The 23,387-nt window shown below is 44.8% G+C and overlaps 1 protein-coding gene across 2 annotated transcripts in view; it reads left to right on the top strand.

Annotated features, from left to right (window-relative positions):
* Positions 1 to 22,697, top strand: part of fbxw10 (F-box and WD repeat domain containing 10) — a 28,058-nt gene extending 5,361 nt beyond the window's left edge. For both annotated transcript variants that reach the window (XM_014179840.2, XM_045709994.1), the window contains exons 4-15: positions 4,925 to 5,052; positions 6,292 to 6,405; positions 6,681 to 6,787; positions 7,003 to 7,206; positions 7,483 to 7,604; positions 8,110 to 8,264; positions 8,498 to 8,640; positions 8,757 to 8,915; positions 20,163 to 20,449; positions 20,922 to 21,122; positions 21,276 to 21,984; positions 22,139 to 22,697. In XM_014179840.2, the coding sequence (XP_014035315.1) occupies positions 4,925 to 5,052; positions 6,292 to 6,405; positions 6,681 to 6,787; positions 7,003 to 7,206; positions 7,483 to 7,604; positions 8,110 to 8,264; positions 8,498 to 8,640; positions 8,757 to 8,915; positions 20,163 to 20,449; positions 20,922 to 21,122; positions 21,276 to 21,984; positions 22,139 to 22,367 (2,558 nt within the window). In that variant the 3' untranslated portion in view covers positions 22,368 to 22,697. The remainder of the gene's footprint in view (positions 1 to 4,924; positions 5,053 to 6,291; positions 6,406 to 6,680; positions 6,788 to 7,002; positions 7,207 to 7,482; positions 7,605 to 8,109; positions 8,265 to 8,497; positions 8,641 to 8,756; positions 8,916 to 20,162; positions 20,450 to 20,921; positions 21,123 to 21,275; positions 21,985 to 22,138) is intronic.
* Positions 22,698 to 23,387: the final 690 nt, after the last annotated feature.

Genomic DNA, 23,387 nt, shown 5'->3' with positions numbered 1-23,387 from the left:
ACGTTGTCGATGCACTTATTGATGAAGCCGGTGACTGAGGTGGTATACTCCCCAATGCCATTGGATGAATCCCAGAACATTTTCCAGTCTGTGCTAGCAAAACAGTCCTGTAGTGTAGCATCCACGTCATTGGACCACTTCCGTATTGAGCGAGTCATCGGTAATTCCTATTTTAGTTTTTGCTTGTAAGCAGGATTCAGGAAGATAGAATTATGGTCAGATTTGCCAAATGGAGGGTGAGGGAGAGCTTTTTTCTGTGTATGGAGTAGAGGTCGACCGATTAATCGGAATGGACGATTAATTAGGGCTGATTTCAAGTTTTCATAACAATCGGTAATCGGTATTTTTGGCCACCGATTTGCAGATTTATTATTATTTTTTATATATATTTTTTTACACCTTTATTTAACTAGGCAAGTCAGATTAAGAACACATTCTTATTTCCAATGACGGCCTAGGAACGGGGGTTGACTGCCTTGTTCAGGGGGGATTCGGTGATTCGTTTTTGCAACCTTCTGGTTACTAGTCCAAGTCCAACGCTCTAACCACCTGCCTTACATTGCACTCCACGAGGAGCCTGCATGGCAGGCTGACTACCTGTTACGTGAGGGCAGCAAGAAGCCAAGGTAAGTTGCTAGCTAGCATTAAACTTATCTTATAAAAAACTATCAATCTTAACATAATCACTAGTTAACTACACGTGGTTGATGATATTACTAGTTTATCTAACGTGTCCTGCGTTGCATATAATCGATGCGGTGCCTGTTAACTTCTCATCGAATCACAGCCTACTTCGACAAACAGGTGATGATTTAACAAGCGCATTTGTGAAAAAAGCACTGTCGTTGCACCAATGTACCTAACCATAAACATCAATGCCTTTCTTTAAAATCAATACACAAGTATATATTTTTAAACCTGCATATTTAGTTAATAATGCCTGCTAACATGAAATGTGTCACTGCTCTTACGTTCATTGCCTGGCTCGTTGCGCACTAATTTGCCTGAATTTTACGTAATTATGACATAACATTGAAGGTTGTGCAATGTAACAGGAATATTTAGACTTAGGGATGCCACCCGTTAGATAAAATACGGACCGGTTCCGTATTTCACTGAAAGAAAAAACTTTTGTTTTTGAGATGATCGAGATGCTTTGACCTCTTTCTCCCCTCTCTCTCCAGATGAAATCTTGCGTCTTGTGACGGCCGACCGCCCAACAACCTGCCCGCTTGACCCTATCCCCTCCTCTCTTCTTCAGACCATTTCCGGAGACCTTCTCCCTTATCTCACCTCGCTCATCAACTCATCCTTGACCGCTGGCTACGTCCCTTCCGTCTTCAAGAGAGCGAGAGTTGCACCCCTTCTCAAAAAACCTACACTCAATCCCTCCGATGTCAACAACTACAGACCAGTATCCCTTCTTTCTTTTCTCTCCAAAGCTCTTGAACGTGCCGTCCTTGGCCAGCTCTCCTGCTATCTCTCTCAGAATGACCTTCTCGATCCAAATCAGTCAGGTTTCAAGGCTGGTCATTCAACTGAGACTGCTCTTCTCTGTGTCACGGAGGCTCTCCGCACTGCTAAAGCTAACTCTCTCTCCTCTGCTCTCATCCTTCTAGACCTATCTGCTGCCTTTGATACTGTGAACCATCAGATCCTCCTCTCCACCCTCTCCGAGTTGGGTATCTCCGGCGCGGCTCACTCTTGGATTGCGTCCAACCTGAAAGGTCGCTCCTACCAGGTGGCGTGGCGAGAATCCGTCTCTGCACCACGTGCTCTCACCACTGGCGTCCCCCAGGGCTCAGTTCTAGGCCCTCTCCTATTCTCGCTATACACCAAGTCACTTGGCTCTGTCATATCCTCACATGGTCTCTCCTATCATTGCTACGCAGACGACACACAATTAATCTTCTCCTTTTCCCCCTTCTGATAACCAGGTGGTGAATCGCATCTCTGCATGTCTGGCAGACATATCAGTGTGGATGACGGATCACCACCTCAAGCTGAACCTCGGCAAGACGGAGCTGCTCTTCCTCCCGGGGAAGGACTGCCCTTTCCATGATCTCGCCATCACGGTGGACAACTCCATTGTGTCCTCCTCCCAGAGTGCTAAGAGCCTCGGCGTGACCCTGGACAACACCCTGTCGTTCTCCGCTAACATCAAGTCGGTGACCCGATCCTGTAGGTTCATGCTATACAACATTCGCAGAGTACGACCCTGCCTTACACAGGAAGCGGCGCAGGTCCTAATCCAGGCACTTGTCATCTCCCGTCTGGATTACTGCAACTCCCTGTTGGCGGGGCTCCCTGCCTGTGCCATTAAACCCCTACAACTCATCCAGAATGCCGCAGCCCGTCTGGTGTTCAACCTTCCCAAGTTCTCTCACGTCACCCCGCTCCTCCGCACACTCCACTGGCTTCCAGTTGAAGCTCGCATCTGCTACAAGACCATGGTGCTTGCCTACGGAGCTGTGAGGGGAACGGCACCTCCATACCTTCAGGCTCTGATCAGGCCCTACACCCAAACAAGGGCACTGCGTTCATCCACCTCTGGCCTGCTGGCCCCCCTACCTCTGCGGAAGCACAGTTCCCGCTCAGCCCAGTCAAAACTGTTCGCTGCCCTGGCACCCCAATGGTGGAACAAGCTCCCTCACGACGCCAGGACAGCGGAGTCAATCACCACCTTCCGTAGACACCTGAAACCCCACCTCTTTAAAGGAATACCTGGGATAGGATATAGTAATCCTTCTAACCCCCCCCCGAAAAAAGATATAGATGTACTATTGTAAAGTCGTTGTTCCACTGGATATCATAAGGTGAATGCACCAATTTGTAAGTCGCTCTGGATAAGAGCATCTGCTAAATGACGTAAATGTAAATGTAATGATAGTTTCCGGATTCAACCATATTAATGACCAAAGGCTCGTATTTCTGTGTGTTTATTATATTATAATTAAGTCTATGATTTGATAGAGCAGTCTGACTGAGCGATGGTAGGCACCAGCAGGCTCATAAGCATTCATTCAAACAGCACTTTCGTGCGTTTTGCCAGCAGCTCTTCACAATGCATTGCGCTGTTTATGACTTCAAGCCTGTCAACTCCCAAGATTAGGCTGGTGTAACCGATGTGAAATGGCTAGCTAGTTAGCGGGTGCGCGCTAATAGCGTTTCAAACGTCACTCGCTCTGAGACTTGGAGTAGTTGTTCCCCTTGCTCTACATGGGTAACGCTGCTTCGAGGGTGGCTGTTGTCGATGTGTTCCTGGTTCGAGCCCAGGTAGGAGCGAGGAGAGGGACGGAAGCTATACTGTTACACTGGCAATACTAAAGTGCCTATAAGAACATCCAATAGTCAAAGGTATATGAAATACAAATCGTATAGAGAGAAATAGTCCTATAAAAAATAACTACAACCTAAAACTTCTTACCTGGGAATATTGAAGACTCATGTTAAAAGGAACCACCAGCTCTCATATGTTCCCATGTTCTGAGCAAGGCACTTAAACGTTAGCTTTCTTACATGGCACATATTGCACTTTTACTTTCTTCTCCAACACTTTGTTTTAGCATTATTTAAACCAAATTGAACATGTTTCATTATTTATTTGAGGCTAAATTGATTTTATTGATGTATTATATTAAATTAAAATAAGTGTTCATTCAGTATTGTTGTAATTCTCATTATTACAAATAATGTAAAAAAAATTGGCCGATTAATCGGTAGTGTTTTTTTTGGTCCTCCGATAATCGGTATCGACATCGGCATTGAAAAATCATAATCGGTCGACCTCTACTATGGAGTAAAGGTGGTCTAGAGTTTTTTTCCCCTCTGGTTGCACATGTGACATGAGGTGAAACGGATTTAAGTTTGCCTGCATTAAAGTCCCCGGCCACTAGGAGCGCCGCTTCTGGATGAGCATTTTCTTGTTTGCTTATGGCCTTTTTCAGCTCGTAGAGTGCAGTCTTAGTGCCAGCGTCGGTTTGTGGTGGTAAATCGACGGCTTTGAAAAATGTAGATGAAAACTCTCTTGGTAGATAGTGTGGTCTACAGCTTATCATGAGGTACTCTACCTCAGGCGAGCAATACCTTGAGACTACCTTAATATTACTCCATACCTTCCCTAGCTGCTAGTTTATATGGTCGATCATATTGCAGATTCAGTGTGTGCAGAAGTGAACCTGTGCATGTGCACTTCGCTGACCCCTTATGCCACCTGATATGCACAGTGTTTATCTGGCTCTGTTCAGGGACAGCGGTATATTCTGCACTGTCTCCTTTTGTCTAGATTGAAGTACCTGTTGACATTTCCTTGAATCAGCCCCATAGAGAAACATATCAGGGCTAAATAGCTATGCCATGGTGATGACTTTGTTTTGCAAGGCTACCCTTTTAAAGCTCTATGCCTCTGCTTAACTGCTTCATACCTTGAGCTGTTCTCCCTGCATATTGATGAGATGGAAGAACAACAAACCTTTGCTTAGCAATCGGTACAACAATTCCCTTGGCGGTGTCGTTACAATGTTGTTAAGTAGCCTTCATTCTACATTTGCATAATGATGGTCCAATTCTTATATATATAAAAAAAGAATAATTTTAAAATACCATAATAGTTTTCTATTTTTCAAACAAAAGACATTTACCTTTTCAACAACTGTTCAATATTTGAACCACTATCTCTGAATAATTTTCTCATTCCATGCTTTTAAACACGAAACGCCTTGTGACATCACCAAGGTTTCCGTAGTGCAGACGGAATAGAATTTCAATCCGAATTCTCTCATTCTGTTATGAACAATCTCAAGTAGTCGTCCTTCAATGGACCACATATCGATTAGATCTACAGTATGGACTGCTGTAACCTTTGAGGGATGGCTGCTTGTCGTCATACCCTCAAAGATTTTAGTGCAGAAGCTGTTTGTTTCAGGTCTTCTAGACAAGACCTCTCTGAACAGCTGCAGGGATGTCTCCCTACACTGGCGATACCTGACGGAAGACACTCAGGAGGACCTTAATGCCAAGAAGATGGTGGAGAAACAAGCTATGTTGATGCAGGTACTGTATTGTAACTATTAAAATACCACACTCTAAATCCACCAATGACACATAGATTTTTAACATTCGGGACAATAAAGATATTGATTATTGAAGAAAAATAAGTAGTAGGAGCTGGTCTTGAAGGGGAATAGTACTAAAAAAGCGAATGGAAAAAGAATAACTACAAATAAGTGCTAAGTGAGTCTTGCCCTTAAGGCAGAACTGATAGTTTTTTTTCGCTAGATGGGACAGCTGCAAAGTCAAAATTGTCTATATTGTAAAAAAAAAGTTGTGCTTTTTGGTCTGCATTTAAGGTAAGGTTTAGTAAGGTTAGCAGTGTGATTAAGTTTATGGTTAGGTTTCCAATCAGATTTTAGAACTTTATGGCTATGCTAACTGGTGACCACTATGCAGTCATCTCAATAAATCCCAAATGGCACTCTATTCCCTACATAGTGCCACATTTTGTAACCACCTGATTTAGATTTAATGTGTGCATCGGTATGATCCCCAGAGCATCTTGAGCCACTTTTAAAATCAATCAAACACTCAATATCTTTGATAAGTGGCATAAAAAATTCCAAGTCAAGGCACTCGTGTGGGTTTGCAAGTTAAAAAGCTTTTCATGAGTGGGCTAGTTCATTATTAAAATACACCAACGCGTTTCAGCTAACGCCTTCACCTTGATGAAACCTGTTGCTGTATTTCAATAATGATCTAGCCCACACATTAAAGAGTGACTGAACATGCCGATTGGCACTTGTGTTTTTCTGTTTCTCATTAGGAAAACAAGATTTCAGTCTTGGAGGTGTGTTTCCTGACCGATTCTGTTCGCCCCATTTTAGTGGGTAAATGGACATCATCAAATCAAATCAAAACCCAACCTACATTTACCCGTTGTGACACACGGATGTTCCAAACGCCGTTTCAGACGAGACTGACTTTGTGACCAAGATTATCCTATCTACACTTTGTAGTAAATTTTGACACTAGAATAACTGTTTCTGACTCATATCAATGCCACATAGGCAGATTTCAAAGGGATTCATTGCTCTTTAAAGGCTTTTTAGCTTGCAAACCCACACAAGTGCTTGGATTTAGATTTTTTTATGCCACTTAGCAAATATATTGATTGATTGATTTTAAAAGTAGCTCAAGATAATCTAGAGATCACACAGATGACAGGTTGTCCATTATCATCATGGCATGCTAAGTACATGTTAATATAAAGCCGTGTGACTTTTTTCCCACTCTCAGAGCAACACTACAGGTGTCAGCTCTACATATGCCAAAGTCCGCAAGGTCCTAGTGCCCATCAGGGAGGATGAGAAGCACATGCACCACAGAGAAATCTTCTCCAAAATCAGACAGGTAAACACATCACTATCTACTGTATCTACCTTATTATCATATCAATCAACGTCACCACTTATCCCAGATGACAAAACTGCTCTAGGGGATGCTGCTTTCATCCTATGTGTGTGTGTGTGTGTGTGTGTGTGTGTGTGTGTGTGTGCGTGTGTGTGTGTGCGTGTGTGTCTCTTGGGGCTTGTGAAAAGCGGAAGACGATTCTATTCTATATTCTGATGACTAGGATATGATCCCCTGACGTTTGTACTGGCTATCTGTGGTTGTCTGTCCTACAGGAGAGGGGCTTTGAGGCCATCTATGCTGGCGTTAGAACCCAAGCCATACAGATGGAAGAGCGGAATGTCTACTGTGGGGTGTACAACGTTCTGGTGCTGCTGGACAGGTTGGTAACGGTAACCACAGTGTCTTTGTAACATTATAGCACCTGCTGCAAGCAAATAATACAGTAACAAGGGCTATATTTCAAAGTCTGGGAGTGCGTCCGGAATAACACCCTATTCCATATATAGTGCACAACTTTTGACCAGAGCCGTATGAAAAAGTAGTGCATTGGGGCCATTTGAGACGTAACTGATGTATCTTTGTTGTGGTCAACAGGGAAGACTCCTCCAGGGTGGTGCACTACAGTGGAGGTCAGCTGGTGGCCGTGGGGTCCAAGGACCGCGTGGTGCGTCTGCTGGACGTGCTGACACTGAAGGAGGTGTCCCCGGTGATCCAGGGCCACGCCGGCTCCATCAGGGCCCTGCTGCTCTGTGAGGAGAGAGGACTGGTCATTAGCGCCAGCTACGACCTCAGCATCAGGTAGGAGGAGGGTAAAGGCATAGAAATAGAATTACTAGAATGGACATCTCTAGTCAATGAGACCATCATTGGTAGTTTGGATCCGTTTTACTCAAGTCTATGGGTTTTTGATTTTGGTTTGAAAACACAGCAATGACTGTGATGAAGAATGACTGTGTTTTTAATGCTAAACTTGTGATTTACTGTCAATTGTAGTTGACCTTGCTAATTTAGGTGATCAAACTTATTGAGTCTTTATGAATGACTGGTTTGATATATACTGTACATTCACTATAGGTGTTGGAATCTGAAAACAGGCGTGTGCCTTATGCTCTTCCGTGGCCACTTGGGTACCATCAACTGCCTGGACCTGCATGGGAATTGTCTAGTCTCAGGGGCCAATGATTGCAAAGTCAAAGGTAAGTAAGTGTCACACGTAAACCTCACCGGCCACGTTGTGAGCGTTTACACATAAATTATTAAATAAAATGTCACCCACAACACTCAATATGTGTGAACGAGCATCTGCATAGACAGGCACTAAAATAGAAGTTGTTCTATGTGAGACGCTCCACATGCTGCATGTTCCCTCCTTATTGGATATCAGGAAGATACAAACCCACGTGGATGCTTGAAAGACAAACGAGGAATGATAACTAACTAAAAACTAGCTAGGTTTCCCTTTTTATCTGTGGATTAATCGTTGGAGTAGAAAAACACATGATTTTGTATGACTTTTGTATGACAACCCAATGTTCATCTCCCATGACAAAAATAAATGTCTATGAATATTTGATGTGTGTTTCGACCCCTAATTAATATAGTTGGTGGCTGGTGTAGTCAGCATGTCAGGCAGTTTCCTTGAAAATGTATCAACCTTGTTTTGTGTGTTAGTAACTTTGTGTGCTTTCACCTCCACGGCAGTGTGGAACCTGCAGACAGGGCGTTGCTATGAGAAGCTGAAGTTTAGGCACCACAACCCCATCCTGTGTGTGAAGATAGACAAGGCTTTAGTGATGAGCAGCTGTGACAAAGGGCTGGTCAAAATGTGGGGTATGGAGACCGCCTCACTCCTCAAGGTAAGATGGTCTGTACTCTGTCATGTCAATGTCTTCATTGACCTTTTACACAAAAGGAATCCATATCTATATTTTCAGGAGTCTTATCTAGTGGTCAGAAGAAAATATGTACAGTAAACTCAAACAAGGGTACATGGAATTGGGTCTCCCACTTCAGTAGGTTTAGATTTGAATGTTTTTTGAGTGAAATTGACACTGTCCTCCCTCACCAAAGTCCCTGAGTTGTCTTCCAGGTAATCGATGCCCACCACAGCTCTGTAAAGTGTCTGTTCTTCGACCAGTGGCACATCCTGTCAGGTGGTTCTGATGGACAGGTCATGGCCTGGAGCACCAACTGTGACATAAAGAAGAACCTGATGACCTATCGCCATCCAAAGTGAGCATAAAAAGATGTCAGACAAAAAATAACAAGTACTTTCGTTTTTGGTACTGTTTTTGACTGGTTTATCTTGAGGTTCGTTGAATGCTGTTAGTGTGTTTGTCATCCTCTAGGGAGGTCCTGGCGCTGATCTACCTCTTCCTGCGTGTCATTACCGGCTGTGGGGACGGGAAGATCCGCATCTTCAACTTCCTGACAGGGGACTGCCTGAGAGTCATCAAGGCTGGGGGTCAACACAGTCCTATCAAGTCCCTGCACACACACAGCAACAAGTAAGTACTGTACTGTCCCTGCAGCCACACAACAACAAGTGAGGAATCATTCATTTAATTTTTACTTTGGCGACCATGGTTTTACCCAGAAGCGTATGTCTTTAAGACATCTCCCTCTCTTCTCTGCCCCTCCTGGTTCCCTTTCAATCAATCAACTTCGGTACAACATACTATGGGGAGTCACACTCTTGCGACTTCGGTTGAAGGATGTAAAATCACGCCTGACGGATTGCTTGGCCTGGCTATACCAATTAATAAAATGGCAAAAAATGCTCAAATCAGTTTGTGTGAAAGACTAGGGGATGGCTGGCATTGTTCCCCTACTAGTCCACGAGCAGGTACTCTTAACAATCGTGTAGCATTCTTAAGGGGGCTTGGTGTTTCCGATAGTGACTTCCTCTCCCGAGTGCCCGTACCTCGGCTGTCTGAGTTGTGGGATGCGGAGATGGATTGGCTCTTTGGTCAGAGCAAATGTTTTGTCTGCCTGAGTGCATTGGCAGCCCGCTCTCAACCTGACTCCAGTATGCTCTGTCGCCAGTAATGGGAGGCTACTCGAAGAGAGAGGGTGGCCAGTTTCGGTGGGTACTCCGCCACCGCCTGTGTCTGCCTCGGTCAAGCACTGCTTGCCCTTTCTTCCCAGACTTGTCAATGAAGGGTCCGGTCCCACCACGGTGATCCAGTCCTACATAGACTTTTGAGACCAGGCTAGCTAACAAGCGCTGCATTGCTTGCTAGCCAGGTTAGCTAACTCATCGAGGAGAGCTAGCTTATACTAGCTATTCCTGCATCCGATGGAGTTGCTTGGGTAGCTCTGTTGTTTAGTATACCTAGCGTTAAGTCGTTTGGTTATTCTAAATGGACGGTGCTGCGGTCAAAGATGCTAGCTAGCCTAGCTTAGACTAAAGAACATCCTGGCTAACGTTGGTTACCATTTTTTTTCACTTCCAGTGAATGAAGCTTGCTAGTGTTCCCCCGGCATTAGGCAACCCAATTCCTATTTTCAATTTCAAGTTGGAAGGAGTGGAGAAAGCCGGGCTTGCGTGCTCCTCCAATTAGGAAGCAGCCCCCAAATCGCTGGCTCGGGTAACCCTGGAATGAGGGGCCTTAGCACAGGTCTGAGCAACCAGTGCGCCACTCTGCAAAAACATTACTGTGATGGCAGTGCCCCCACGTTTTGTTATGGTAAACGGGGTACTACATCAGCCATTTCCAGAGCCCTCTGTGCTAGAGGTCGACCGATTATGATTTTTCAACGCCGATACCGATTATTGGAGGGCCCCAAAAAAAAAAGCCGATACCGATTATTCGCCCGATTTAAACACTTTTTTATTTGTAATAATGACAATTACAACAATACTGAATGAACACTTATTTTAACTTAATATAATACATCAATAAAATCTATTTAGCCTCAAATAAATAATGAAACATGTTCAATTTGGTTTAAATAATGCAAAAACAAAGTGTTGGAGAAGAAAGTAAAAGTGCAATATGTGCCATGTAAGAACGCTAACGTTTAAGTGCCTTGCTCAGAACATGAGAACATATGAAAGCTGGTGGTTCCTTTTAATATGAGTCTTCAATATTCCCAGGTAATACGTTTTAGGTTGTAGTTATTATAGGAATTATAGGACTGTTTCTATCTATATGATTTGTATTTCATATACCTTTGACTATTGGATGTTCTTATAGGCACTTTAGTATTGCCAGTGTAACAGTATAGCTTCCGTCCCTCTCCTCGCTCCTACCTGGGCTCGAACCTGGAACACATCAACAACAGCCACCCTCGAAGCAGCGTTACCCATGTAGAGCAAGGGGAACAACTACTCCAAGTCTCGAGTAACGTTTGAACTATTAGCGTGCACCCCGCTAACTAGCTAGCCATTTCACATCGGTTACACCAGCCTAATCTTGGGAGTTGATAGGCTTGAAGTCATAAACAGCGCAATGCATTGCGAAGAGCTGCTGGCAAAACGCACGAAAGTGCTGTTTGAATGAATGCTTACGAGCTTGCTGGTGCCTACCACCGCTCAGTCAGACTGCTCTATCAAATCATAGACTTAATTATAATATAATAAACACACAGAAATACGAGCCTTAGGTCATTAATATGGTCGAATCCGTATTTCAGTGAAATACGGAACCGTTCTGTATTTTATCCAACGGGTGGCATCCCTATGTCTAAATATTCCTGTTACATTGCACAAACTTCAATGTTATGTCATAATTACGTAAAATTCTGGCAAATTAGTTCGCAACAAGCCAGGTGGCCCAAACTGTTGCATATACCCTGACTGCGTGCAATGAATGCAAGAGAAGTGACACAATTTCATGTTAGCAGGCAATATTAACTAAATATGCAGGTTTAAAAATATATACTTGTGTATTGATTTTAAAGAAAGGCATTGATGTTTATGGTTAGGTACATTGGTGCAACGACAGTGCTTTTTTCGGAAATGCGCTTGTTAAAACCTGTTGGGGCTAGGGGCAATATTTGCACGGCCGGATAAAAAACGTACCCGATTTAATCTGGTTACCACTCCTGCCCAGTAACTAGAATATGCATATAATTACTAGATTTGGATAGAAAACACTCTAAAGTTTCTAAAACTGTCTGAATGGTGTCTGTGAGTATAACAGAACTCATATAGCAGGCCAAAACCTGAGAAGATTCCATGCAGGAAGTGGAAATCTGATTTGTGGAATCACCTTCAACACTTTGCCTATGAAACACACCGTGAGTTAGGATTCATTTAGCACTTCCTAAGGCTTCCACTAGATGTCAACAGTCTTTACAAAGTGGTTTGAGTCTTCTCCGGTAAAAACTGACCGAACGAGAGGCCTGGAAAGTTGGTCATAGGGGGAGGGCCATTACTACTATGACGCGGGCGCCCGTGGGTACCCTTTCGTTCCGAAACGTTTAGTAAGACAATGCAATCGTCCGCCTTGAATATTATTGAAGCTCTGATTGAAAAAGGCCCTAAAGATTTATGTTATACAACGTTTGACATGTTTGAACGAACGTAAATATATATTTTTTGCACATTCGTGACGACAAGTCCCGCGCGCTTCAGTACATTATGAGTAGCCTTCGGAACGCGCTAACAAGAAGGAACTATTGGGACATAAATTATTAACTTTTTCGAACAAAACTACATTTGTTGTGGACCTGGGATTCCTGGAAGTGCCTTCTGATGAAGATAATCAAAGGTAAGGGAATATTTACAATAGTATATTTGATTTTAGATGGTTCCAAGATGCGCTAACCTGTATCGCCTAGCCTATTTTTCTGAGCATAGCACCTCGTTTATTGCGAAGTGTGATTTCCCAGTAAAGTTATTTTTAAATCTGGCAATGCAGTTGCATTCACAAGATGTTAGTCTATAATTCTTTGAATGACAATATTACATTTTAACAATGTTTTCGAATAGTCATTTTGTAAATTGTAGCGCTGATTCACCGGAAGCATTTGAGGGAAAATATTTTCTGAACGTCACGCGCCGATGTAAAATGCTGTTTTTATATATAAATATGAACTCCTCGTGGAGTGCAATGTAAGGCAGGTGGTTAGAGCGTTGGACTAGTAACCAGAAGGTTGCAAAAACGAATCCCCGAATCCCCCCTGAACAAGCCACTTGACCTCTGTTCCTAGGCCGTCATTGAAAATAAGAATGTGTTCTTAATCTGACTTGCCTAGTTAAAGAAAGGTGTAAAAAAATAAATAATAATAAATCGGCCAATCGGTGGCCAAAAATACCGATTACCGATTGTTATGAAAACTTGAAATCGGCCCTAATTAATCGGCCATTCCGATTAATCGGTCGACCTCTACTCTGTGCCCATAAGGGCCCGGGCTTAATGCAGGCTATTCAGTCTCATGTATTGGAAGCTTGTCCATGTATAATGCCCCACTGGTACCCCACATTCCATTCTGTTCATGGTGTTCAGGGGGCATATCAATCTTACCAGGATGGGAGAAATAAGTTGGGCAATTACCTTTCTGTCCACAAGGCGCTAGGTGGCTCATAATATGTAATATATTATAGTAATATACAGTGCAATCGGAAAGTATTCAGACCCCTTCCTTTTTTCCACATTTTGTTACGTTACAGCCTTATTCTAAAATGTATTAAATTCTTTATTTTCCTCATCAATCTACACACAATAACCCATAAGGACAAGCGAAAACTGATTTGTAGACATTTTTTGAAATGTATGAAAATTTAAACATAGAAATACCTTATTTACATAGGGATTCAGACCCTTTGCTATGCGACTCAAAATTGAGCTCAGGTGCATCCTGTTTCCATTGATCATCCTTTAGATGTTTCTACAACTTGATTGGAGTCCACCTGTGGTAAATTGATTTGGAAAGGCACTCACTTGTCTATATAGGGTCTCACAGTTGACAGTGCATGTCAGAGCAAAAACCAAGCCATGAGGTAGAAGGAATTGTCCATAGAGCTCCGAAACAGGATTGTGTCGAGGCACAGATCTGGGGAAGGGTACCAAAACATTTCTGCAGCATTGTAGGTCCCCAAGAACACAATGGCCTCCATCATTCTTAATGGAAGAGCTGGCTGCACAACCAAACTGAAAAATCAGGGGAGAAGGGCCTTGGTCAGGGAGGTGACCAAGAACCCGATGGTCACTCTGACAGAGCTCCAGAGTTCCTCTGTGGAGGAAGGACAATCATCTCTGCAGCACTCCACCAATCAGGCCTTATGGTAGAGTTGCCAGACGGAAGCCAGTCCTCAGTAAACGGCACATGACAGCCCGCTTGGATTTTGCCAAAAGGCACCTAAAGGACTCTCAGACCATGAGAAACAAGATTCTCTGGTCTGATGAACTATTTGGCTGAATGCCAAGCGTCACCTCTGGAGGAAACCTTGCACCATCCCTAAGGTGAAGCATGGTGGTGGCAGCATCATGCTATGGGGATGTTTTTCAGCGGCAGGGACTGAGAGACTAGTCAGGATTGAGGAAACGACGAACGGAACAAAGTACAGCGAGATCCTTGATGAGAACCTGCTCCAGAGCACTCCAGGATTTCAGACTGGGGCGAAGGTTCACCTTCCAACAGGACAACGACCCTAAGCCTACAGCCAAGACAAGGCAGGAGTGGTCTCTGAATGTCCTTGAGTGGCCCAGCCAGAACCCGGACTTGAACCCGATCAAAAATCTCTGGAGAGACCTGAAAATAACTGTGCAGCGACGCTCCCCATCCAACCTGACAGAGTTTGAGAGGATTTGCAGAGAAGAATGGGAGAAACTCCCCAAATACAGGTGTGCCAAGCTTGTAGTGTCATACTCAAGGCTGTAATCGCTGCCAAAGGTGCTTCAACAAAGTACTGAGTAGTATCGGAATACTTATGTAAATGTGATATTTCAGTTTATAAATTTTTTATACATTTGCAAAAAATTCTAAAACCTGTTTTTGCTTTGTCATTATGGGGTATGGTGTGTAGATTGATGGGTAAAAAACCTATTTAATCCATTTCAGAGTAAGGCCTTAAAGTAATTAAATGTGGAAAAGTCAAGGGGTCTGAATACTTTCCGAATGCACTGTATGTCATTTAGCAAACGCTTTTATCCAAAGCGACTTACCGTCATGCGTGCTCCCGGGTCACATATGGGTGGCCCCGGGAACATTGCTGATTCCTGCCTGTAGCTCATTAGTCCCTATGAGGTGTCTAGTGATGCATGTTATGGGCCCTGTAGGCGATTGATGGTTGGTAGCGGAGTTGAGGGAACAAGCAGGGTTGGACACGACCATGCTATTTTGCCACACACAGTCTCTGTGGTTCATATAAACCCCGAAATGAGTTGTCTTTCTCCAGCGCAACGCTTTTTATTCCTGGGAATTTTATTTTATTTCAAATCTCCCCTCTCTGTTACCAAAGAAGGGGGTCCATTTTTCAGAGCTGTCTGACCCATTACCAGGTAGGTTACAAGGTGCTTTTGTTGCCTGTACCTTTGACTGTGGTTGGGTATCCTCCATGATAAAGTTGTTTTTCTTCCCCTGGGTCTATTTTTTATTTGTGCGGACCAGCGCTGGGTGCCAGCCGGCACTGCCAATAGGGGTACATCACTGAGCAGCGTAGCCCTTGTACCCAGGGTGGACCGGGCTTTAGGCAAACCTTGGCACATAAACACAGTTTTTTCAACCCCAAGTTTCACAGTGTTCATGCATATCAAACGTTTTGTTTCTCGCACATGTGAGTTTGATGGAAAGTGTCCCTTCTCCACGTTCAGACACACGGTTGTCAAGAGTGGTGGAAATTGATTATTTTTCCATCTCTCCCAGTCCACAATGTGGCGTTCCGCCCCTTCAGATGGCACTTCACAGGAGGGTCGCTGTCTGCTCCGACCAATGGCGTGCATGCGCAGTGTCGTCCTGGATCATGCGAACAGTGACGTCATGGTACTGGCTACAATTTGTTGTGCGTCCTCCACGCTTCTGCAGGGCATCACGTCAACTGTTACCCAGGCCTCAACACCCGTTTTGAGGGAGGAAATATCCTCCTGTCTCTAGAAGCAGGCAATCTGAGTGGTTCCTGTCGAAGATCCAGGTTGGCTGGTACAGCCAGTATTTCCTGGTTCGGAAAAGGGACGGGACTTTACGTCCCATTTTAGACCTACAGTACGTGCCCTCAAAAAGCACCTCAGAGTCTACAAACTCAGAATGCTCATGAGCCGCTGGCTATTACAGCCAATTGGCTGGTGGCAGCGGAGTCGAGGGGGCAAGCAGTGTTATACACATCCATGCTACTTTCCTGTATTCAGTCTCTAGGCTTCATAAGAAACCTGAAAAAGAGCTGTCTCACTCCATCTCAGCACATTCCGTTTCTGGGTCTCGAGCTAGACTAATATGCTTATTGCACTTTTCTATCCCCACGGAGGGTGTCCAGGTTCCAACTCTGCTTAGCCAAATTTCATCTGAGGCACACAGTGCGTTTTCGTCAGTGCCTACACCTACTGGGGATGATGGCTTCTGTGATGGAAGTCGTTCCCGTGGGGCTGTTGTTGATGGGGCCCTTCCAGAGCTGTGTGCTAGCCACTCACCTGGATGCATCTTGCAGCCTAAGCCGGTTGCTTCAGGTGTCCCTGTCATGCCTATGGGCCATGGCCCAGTGCTGGGACCCTCTGCTATTGTCAGGGGTCTCCCATGGGCTGAGTGTGGGGTAAGCTGTACGAAGGCAACTCTATTCGGGGTGTATGGACCCTGGTGCCGAGCACGCTGCATATCAATTACCTGGAAGTCCTAACAGTGTATCTGGCGCTTCTCCCTGCTTTTGTCGGGCCAGCTTGTGCTGGTCAGAACCGACAATATGTCAGTGGTGGCGTGCATCAACGATCCCGGAGAGACTCTGTCTCTCTCCTCTCTCCCTCCTAACTTTGGTTCACTCCCTATTGCTGGGGATCAGTGCATACATACTCTCCCTTTGGGCGATGCATGTCCTCGATTGTCTCTAGCTCAGGTCCAGATCTTTTATCCAGATGTCACCCTCTCTCAGGAGTGGAGGCTACACCCCTGGGTGGTTTTCGGCAGGGCCGACGTATATATTTACGAAACACGCATTGTCGTCAGTTTTTCTCGATGAGGAAGCCGAGCGTTGGGGAGGGTGCTCCAGGAGGGCTTTGTGGTGGCTAATTTCTGCATTACCAAATGAGGAGAGTTACAAACACACCCGTCCGAGTTAACTACATCTTTAATAATTAAGATACTTTTGCAAAAGCACTTTGACCTTCAATAATGCAATGGTTCATTCTCGAATGAACCATTGAAAAGGAAGGTCTCTACACAACAGTACAAAGAGCTTTTTATACCCAAGAATCCACCCCTTCAACGTACATGACGAACCACAAATCTTAGGAACAGTTCACAAAGGTTAAGTTTTGTATGAAAGATATCTATAAAACACAGCAGACAGCAACTGCTATATCAACAGTCATTGCATAGACCGGTGTCTGGTCTCCCTAGAACCGTCCCTCCCTGGTACGGTATAGTACAAAACCATTAGCTCATGTCCTCTGGAATGCTTTTTAGGCGTTCTTATCAAAATACACCATAAATCTCCTCTGTCAGTGCTATCTCATAGAGGCCCATCCTCAGTAAGACACACACACCCATACGTAGACAATGTTTCATTCTGTCCTCCTCCCTGTCTGATATTCTGCATAGCAACAGAGACATGTAAAAAACAAGTCTGACCTCTCCCCTCTCTGGGCCCCAAGTGTCTGAGCCCCAGCTAAGGGAAGCGTGCAACTGAAAGACACCAGAGTCCAAAGACACTTTCTAATGACAAGTATCTCACATAAGCATATTATACAAATAAAACATCTAAATTATCTATGTTACCCAAATAATTCTGATTCATTCGCCACAGCTTGTAGTTGAATTTTGTGCTACTCGTATCCCAAGCAACCATGTTTCGCGGAGATCGGCTGCCTATTGGGCAGGGTCCCGTGGCAACTCCCGCTGTGCAGGGATCAACTATTCCAGGCGAACAGGCAGGTTTGGCACCCTCGGCCAGAAATGTGGGGTCTGTGGGCTTGGCCCCTCAGATGTCCAATCTCGCGGCTAGAGGTTTACCTTCGAACATGATTACTACTATTTGTCCGCAAGGGCGCCTTTTTTCCACGGGAGGGCTGTATGTGTGCATGGTAGTCAGACAGAAAGCCAGCGGGTGCAGTATGAAAAGATGCGGGAGGAAGAAATCGGTCCTGCACAGACCTCTACTTTGGTCCCAAAATAAAGGAATTGTTCCTTTTCAGAGCAGCGTCATTCATTCTCCACTTTGAAAGTGTACATGGCGTCTATTTGAGCGTGTCATGTGGAAATGGATGGCGCCACAGCAGGGCTTGTGTCCTGGCGGGTTCTTAAAGGATGTGCGCCATCTCATGCAGGTTTCTAAACCTATTCCGCCAACTTGGGATTTGGGTTGGGATGCTCTGTGTGTGGCCTCCTTTTGAACCACTGGAGTCTGTGGATCTGAAGATCCTCTCCTGTAAAACCTTGCCCGAGGCTTTGGCCTCAGCTAAAAGTGTTTGGGTATATCACGCATCATTCGTACATCGTTTCTGTACTCAATTCGCCCAAGACGACTCTTAAGGTGACGTTGCGTCTAAATGTGGAGGCTCCCTTTCATTAACTTCTCTAGGGCCAGTGGGACGATTTCGTCCCACCTACGTAACAGCCAGTGGAAACCTGTGGCGCGTTATTCAAATACCTTAGAAATGCTATTACTTCAATTTCTCAAACATATGACTATTTTACACCATTTTAAAGACAAGACTCTCGTTAATCTAACCACACTGTCCGATTTCAAAAAGGCTTTACAACGAAAGCAAAACATTAGATTATGTCAGCAGAGTACCCAGCCAGAAATAATCAGACACCCATTTTTCAAGCTAGCATATAATGTCACAAAAACCCAGAAGACAGCTAAATGCAGCACTAACCTTTGATGATCTTCATCAGATGACACACCTAGGACATTATGTTATACAATACATGCATGTTTTGTTCAATCAAGTTCATATTTATATCAAAAACCAGCTTTTACATTAGCATGTGACGTTCAGAACTAGCAAACTTCCGGTGAATTTACAAAAAATTTACGAAATTACTCACGATAAACGTTCACAAAAAGCATAACAATTATTTTAAGAATTATAGATACAGAACTCCTCCTCTATGCACTCGATATGTCCGATTTTAAAATAGCTTTTCGGTGAAAGCACATTTTGCAATATTCTCAGTAGATTGCCCGGCATCACAGGGCTAGCTATTTAGACACCCAGCAAGTTTAGCACTCACCAAAGTCAGATTAACTATAAGAAAAATGTTATTACCTTTGGTGTTCTTCGTCAGAATGCACTCCCAGGACTTCTACTTCAATAACAAATGTTGGTTTGGTCCCAAATAATCCATTGTTATATCCAAACAGCGGCGTTTTGTTCGTGCGTTCAAGACACTATCCGAAAGGGTAAAGAAGGGTGACGAGCACGGCGCATTTCGTGCCAAAAAAAATTCTAAATATTCCATTACCGTACTTCGAAGCATGTCAACCGCTGTTTAAAATCATTTTTTATGCCATTTTTCTCGTAAAAAAGCGATAATATTCCGACCGGGAATCTGCGTTTAGGTAAAAAGAGGAAAGAAAATAAAGCACGGGGTCGACTGCGTACGCGCCTAAGCCCATTGTCCTCTGATCGGCCACTTGCCAAAAGCGTAAATGTGTTTCAGCCTGGGGCTGCCTCGATATCATTCAGCTTTTTCCCGGGCTCTGAGAGCCTATGGGAGCCGTAGGAAGTGTCACGTTACAGCAAAGATCCTCAGTCTTCAATAAACAGAGACAAGAAGAACAAGATCTTGTCAGAGAGGGCACTTCCTGTAAGGAATCTTCTCAGGTTTTTGCCTGCCATATGAGTTCTGTTATACTCACAGACACCATTCAAACAGTTTTAGAAACTTTAGGGTGTTTTCTATCCAAAGCCAATAATTATATGCATATTCTAGTTACTGGGCAGGAGTAGTAACCAGATTAAATCGGGTACGTTTTTTATCCGCCCGTGTCAATACTGCCCCCTACCCCCAACAGGTTAAGCAGCAAGGGTTACCTAGCGGTGTACGTGTGCACTCCACCAGGGCCCTGCCAGTGTTTTGGCTGTTGTTTAAAGGGTTGACTATAGGATTTATAGGATTTATAGATTTGTGCTGCGGCGAGTTGGGCATCACCACAGACTTTTGTGAGGTTTTATCGCTTGGATGTCACTGCTCCCAGTGTGCCACATCTTGTGGGGGCAGGTCTGAGTGGTCTGCCATGGGCCGTTTAATTTAGTATCTGTTGGAGTCGTTATGGGGCGTGATTCTATTTCTCCACAGTGTGTTGTACCGAAGTTGACTGACTGAAAGGGAACGTTATGACTATCACTACTGTTCCCTGGGGGAGGGAAATGAGGTACAACATCTGTTTGGAAACACGCCACCCGTTCCTGGGCTCGGTGAAGAGCGGTATTAAATTGAAGGAATGAATCCGAGTCTCACGCTTATCACCTTTGGAAGGTGGGGCTTCCAGCGAGGCGCGGATTACATTGAGATCCTTCAACTGAAGTCGCGGGAGTGCAACTCCCCATAGTATGTTGTACCTCTCATTTCCCTCCTTCAGGGAACAGTAGTTATAGTCATAACTTTGTTATTCTTCCTCTCTTTCTTTTCCACCCTCCGTCTCTCCCTCCCAGTATGGTGGTGAACACGGGGACCAGTGTTCTGATCTACCAGTTCACCAGGGTGCGCTGGGACTACTCCGTGCTGGCTGAGAGGGAGTTCTTTAACGAGTTCAGGGGTACTCTTAAAAGCATGCTCAATAAAAACAAGTACCCCTACTCCTATGTGCGGGCTGAGCGCATGACACAGGTGGGCTCGTCCATTCGTAAGATCTACGACCGTGAGGGCAAGAAGCCGGAGAGACCCGAGCTGTCCCACCACGCACGCTCTCTGTCAGCCCCCAGCATGCGCCGAGCACAGGGTGAGTGTTTCTTTGGGTCTGGTGGCCGATTAGCCTACTGCTAGCCTTAAATTCAACCTGAATATCGCTCCATTATCGCTCGCTTTTATTAACCCCTTGTCTTTCCAGACACCTTCCTCTACCCTCATTATTTATCTCCTGTCTCTCATCTATGGCCAGACAAAACTCTGAATATTGCTCTGAAATAGTTTGTTATTTCTGTTTGCAGACACCTAGGTATTCATTCATTGTTACATGTACGTATGGCATAACAGCCATATAATAGTGGTCTACAGAACATAGAGCATGGGATAAAGCACAAACAGACTGGACCACCAGGCTAGGCTAATATCATCCTGCTGTGACTATACTTTATCAAGGTCTCTGACATAGAAATATAATTTCCATGAGGATGCAGTCAAATTGCCATGATCTGAGACCCTTTTTCCTCGTTCTACTAATTATATTTCTGTGGTCTCTCTGCTCTCCGAAGCTGCGCAGCAGGAGTCTATGAGGCCGGTCACGTGGAGTAAGCTTCAGGGCCACCGTAGGAGCCGGGCCTACATTGACCTGCAGCCAGAGTTCATCACCAAGCCCCCCTCGGCCATCTCTCCTGGAAGACCAGTCAGCGGACACAGCCAGGACTCCCAAAGCAGGGCCAGTCACACGCCCAGGAGCCAAACCACTGGCTCAGGTGAGATAGAATGGAATGCAATAGAAGTTGAACATAATAGAATAATAATTGAGAGAGACAGAAACGAGACAGACTATAGTCCTTATGGCTGTATAACAAAGTGCATGTTTACTATTGTTCCTTGTAATCAACCGTATATGCACCCTCTCACAGCCAGGGAGCTGTCTGTGACGACTAAGTGCGTGCTGACGCGCAGCGAGAAAGCAGTGAAAGACCGAGTAAAGAAGAGGGGCCCCCATCAGCCCATCACCCCTCAGCATGTCCTCCTCAAGGTCAACTCCACCCACCAGCCGCAGGGAAGCGACCAGGCCGGGGCCAACATGAAACTCAACGCCCGGGTACGAGACGCCTGGGGCTCCCCTCTACCTCCACCTGTCCAGGGGATGGATCCAGAGCCCCACGCCTCACCATTCCCACCTACAACCCCAAAACGGAGCCCCCAGAGTCAGTCACAGAAGGCCCCAGCAGGACCCAGCCACCAGGTCTTGCAACATGGCATGACCAAGACCTACGTCTCCCTTATGACCCCTACTCTGGATCTCAACCTGAGGCAATCCCTCGACAGCCGTGAAGTCTGTTCCAGCAGTCCCTCCCCAGCTGTGATGCGGCCTCACACCAGCCACGCAGCTTCCACCCAGCGTGCGCTGCGCCCCGAGCCAGAGAAGAAGAGGCCCCAGACCGCCTGTGGTATAGCGGGTCCAGCGGTGCGTAAGGTGGGGGCATTCACTACCACTGCCCAGTCGAATGTCCAGGCCCCGCAGCGCATGTTCATGAAGGTGAGCAGCAAGCGGCCAGGACGCCATGTGGACTTTGAGATGCCCAATAAGACCATTAGCCAGTACAACCCTCTAGACCCATTCAGGTATGATATGCATAGAATTACACATAGAACAAATACATTATAAGATCTCTATGATGGTATGCCTTTATGTTGCCAAGCTAATTTTGAAGTATTTCTTGATTTTTTTCTATCCATCTATTAATTAATTTGTTAGTTTATTTATTAATTCCCTCAGGGAGCGTGGGGCCTTCAGGCTCCACACAGACACCCAGCTGGAGGACTACTTCAGGGTCCAGAACCACCAACTGAATCAGCAGGGGGAGGGATGCTATAGGACCAGGGAGGACCAGGACAGACAGAGGAAGGGGGTCTGGAAGATGAAGGTCAAAGGTGTCCCTGCCTTAGACTTCCCCAAGCAGGACCAGGTGTATGCCCCCGAGCTGGGCCATGAAATCTACATCTGAGATTGTCTGAGACTCAGCTGGACAGGTGTTTGGCTGGCTAAACCCAATACACACATGGAGCTTTTTGAACTGTGTGACCATGCCAGGGCAAGAATAGAGCCCAGGGCTTTTGCATGTATGATTCTCCCCCCTGGTGGCTTGTCTCTTGGTTTGCTGATCCTGGACTTTCTATGCAAGAGTTATTTTTAAAGAGACTATGTGCACCGCTACTTGTGTATTATGTAAATATATAGATGCATTTCTGTACTCCCACCAATCCATATATTATTTTTGTAATCTGATGAGGAGATAGCAGATTATTTTCTTTATCTGGTCTAATGAATGATTTTTACTTCACCTGTTTTGTGTCAGAAATTTGTATTTTTTTCAAAGTGAGCTTATGTTATGTTCCAAACTCAACCTGAATATTGCCCCAGTGTCCAGTAGGGGTCAGTATAATACCATCTGAGTGTTGGTCAGTCAGCTCAGAGAGAGAGAGGTCATAGGGGTTTCCATCCCAATAATCTCTCCATCCTCCAGAAGTGGGCACTCACTCACTACTCCCCACTGAAGTCCACAAGCGATGGGAAAAGGTGAGAGGAGAGCACTTAGATGAGCGAAGGAATTATACAACGAGCAAAGTGATGATGCTGTTTGTATGTGGCTGCAATGAAAGTGAACTGTGGGTGATCGGGGGTGTACTCATATCGTCGATTCTGTTGAAAAAATGTTGGCAACACTTTACTTGATACCCAGCGTCATAACACATTATATAGAGTATTGTGGTAGGTGCATGTATGACATCAATATGTGTGCAATTACAATGATAATTGAATGTTACATTTCTGAAAATGTTATATAACAAAAACATTCTGATCATTTAATATGTACAATTTCAGAAAATACTGTTGCATACTGTTTTGCCTTGTGTGGTAGGTTGCGTGTTATGACATATTATGTTAGCTGTTATGACCATGTCATAATGTGTTATGACCCTGGGTATCAAGTAAAGTGTTACCAACGTTTCTTAAACAGAAGCAA

This window comes from Salmo salar, chromosome ssa28 (assembly GCF_905237065.1).
Source record: "Salmo salar chromosome ssa28, Ssal_v3.1, whole genome shotgun sequence".
Lineage (NCBI taxonomy): Eukaryota > Metazoa > Chordata > Actinopteri > Salmoniformes > Salmonidae > Salmo > Salmo salar.
The sequence above is the reverse complement of the archived record's forward strand: the minus strand, read 5'-3'. Positions and strand labels throughout refer to the sequence as shown.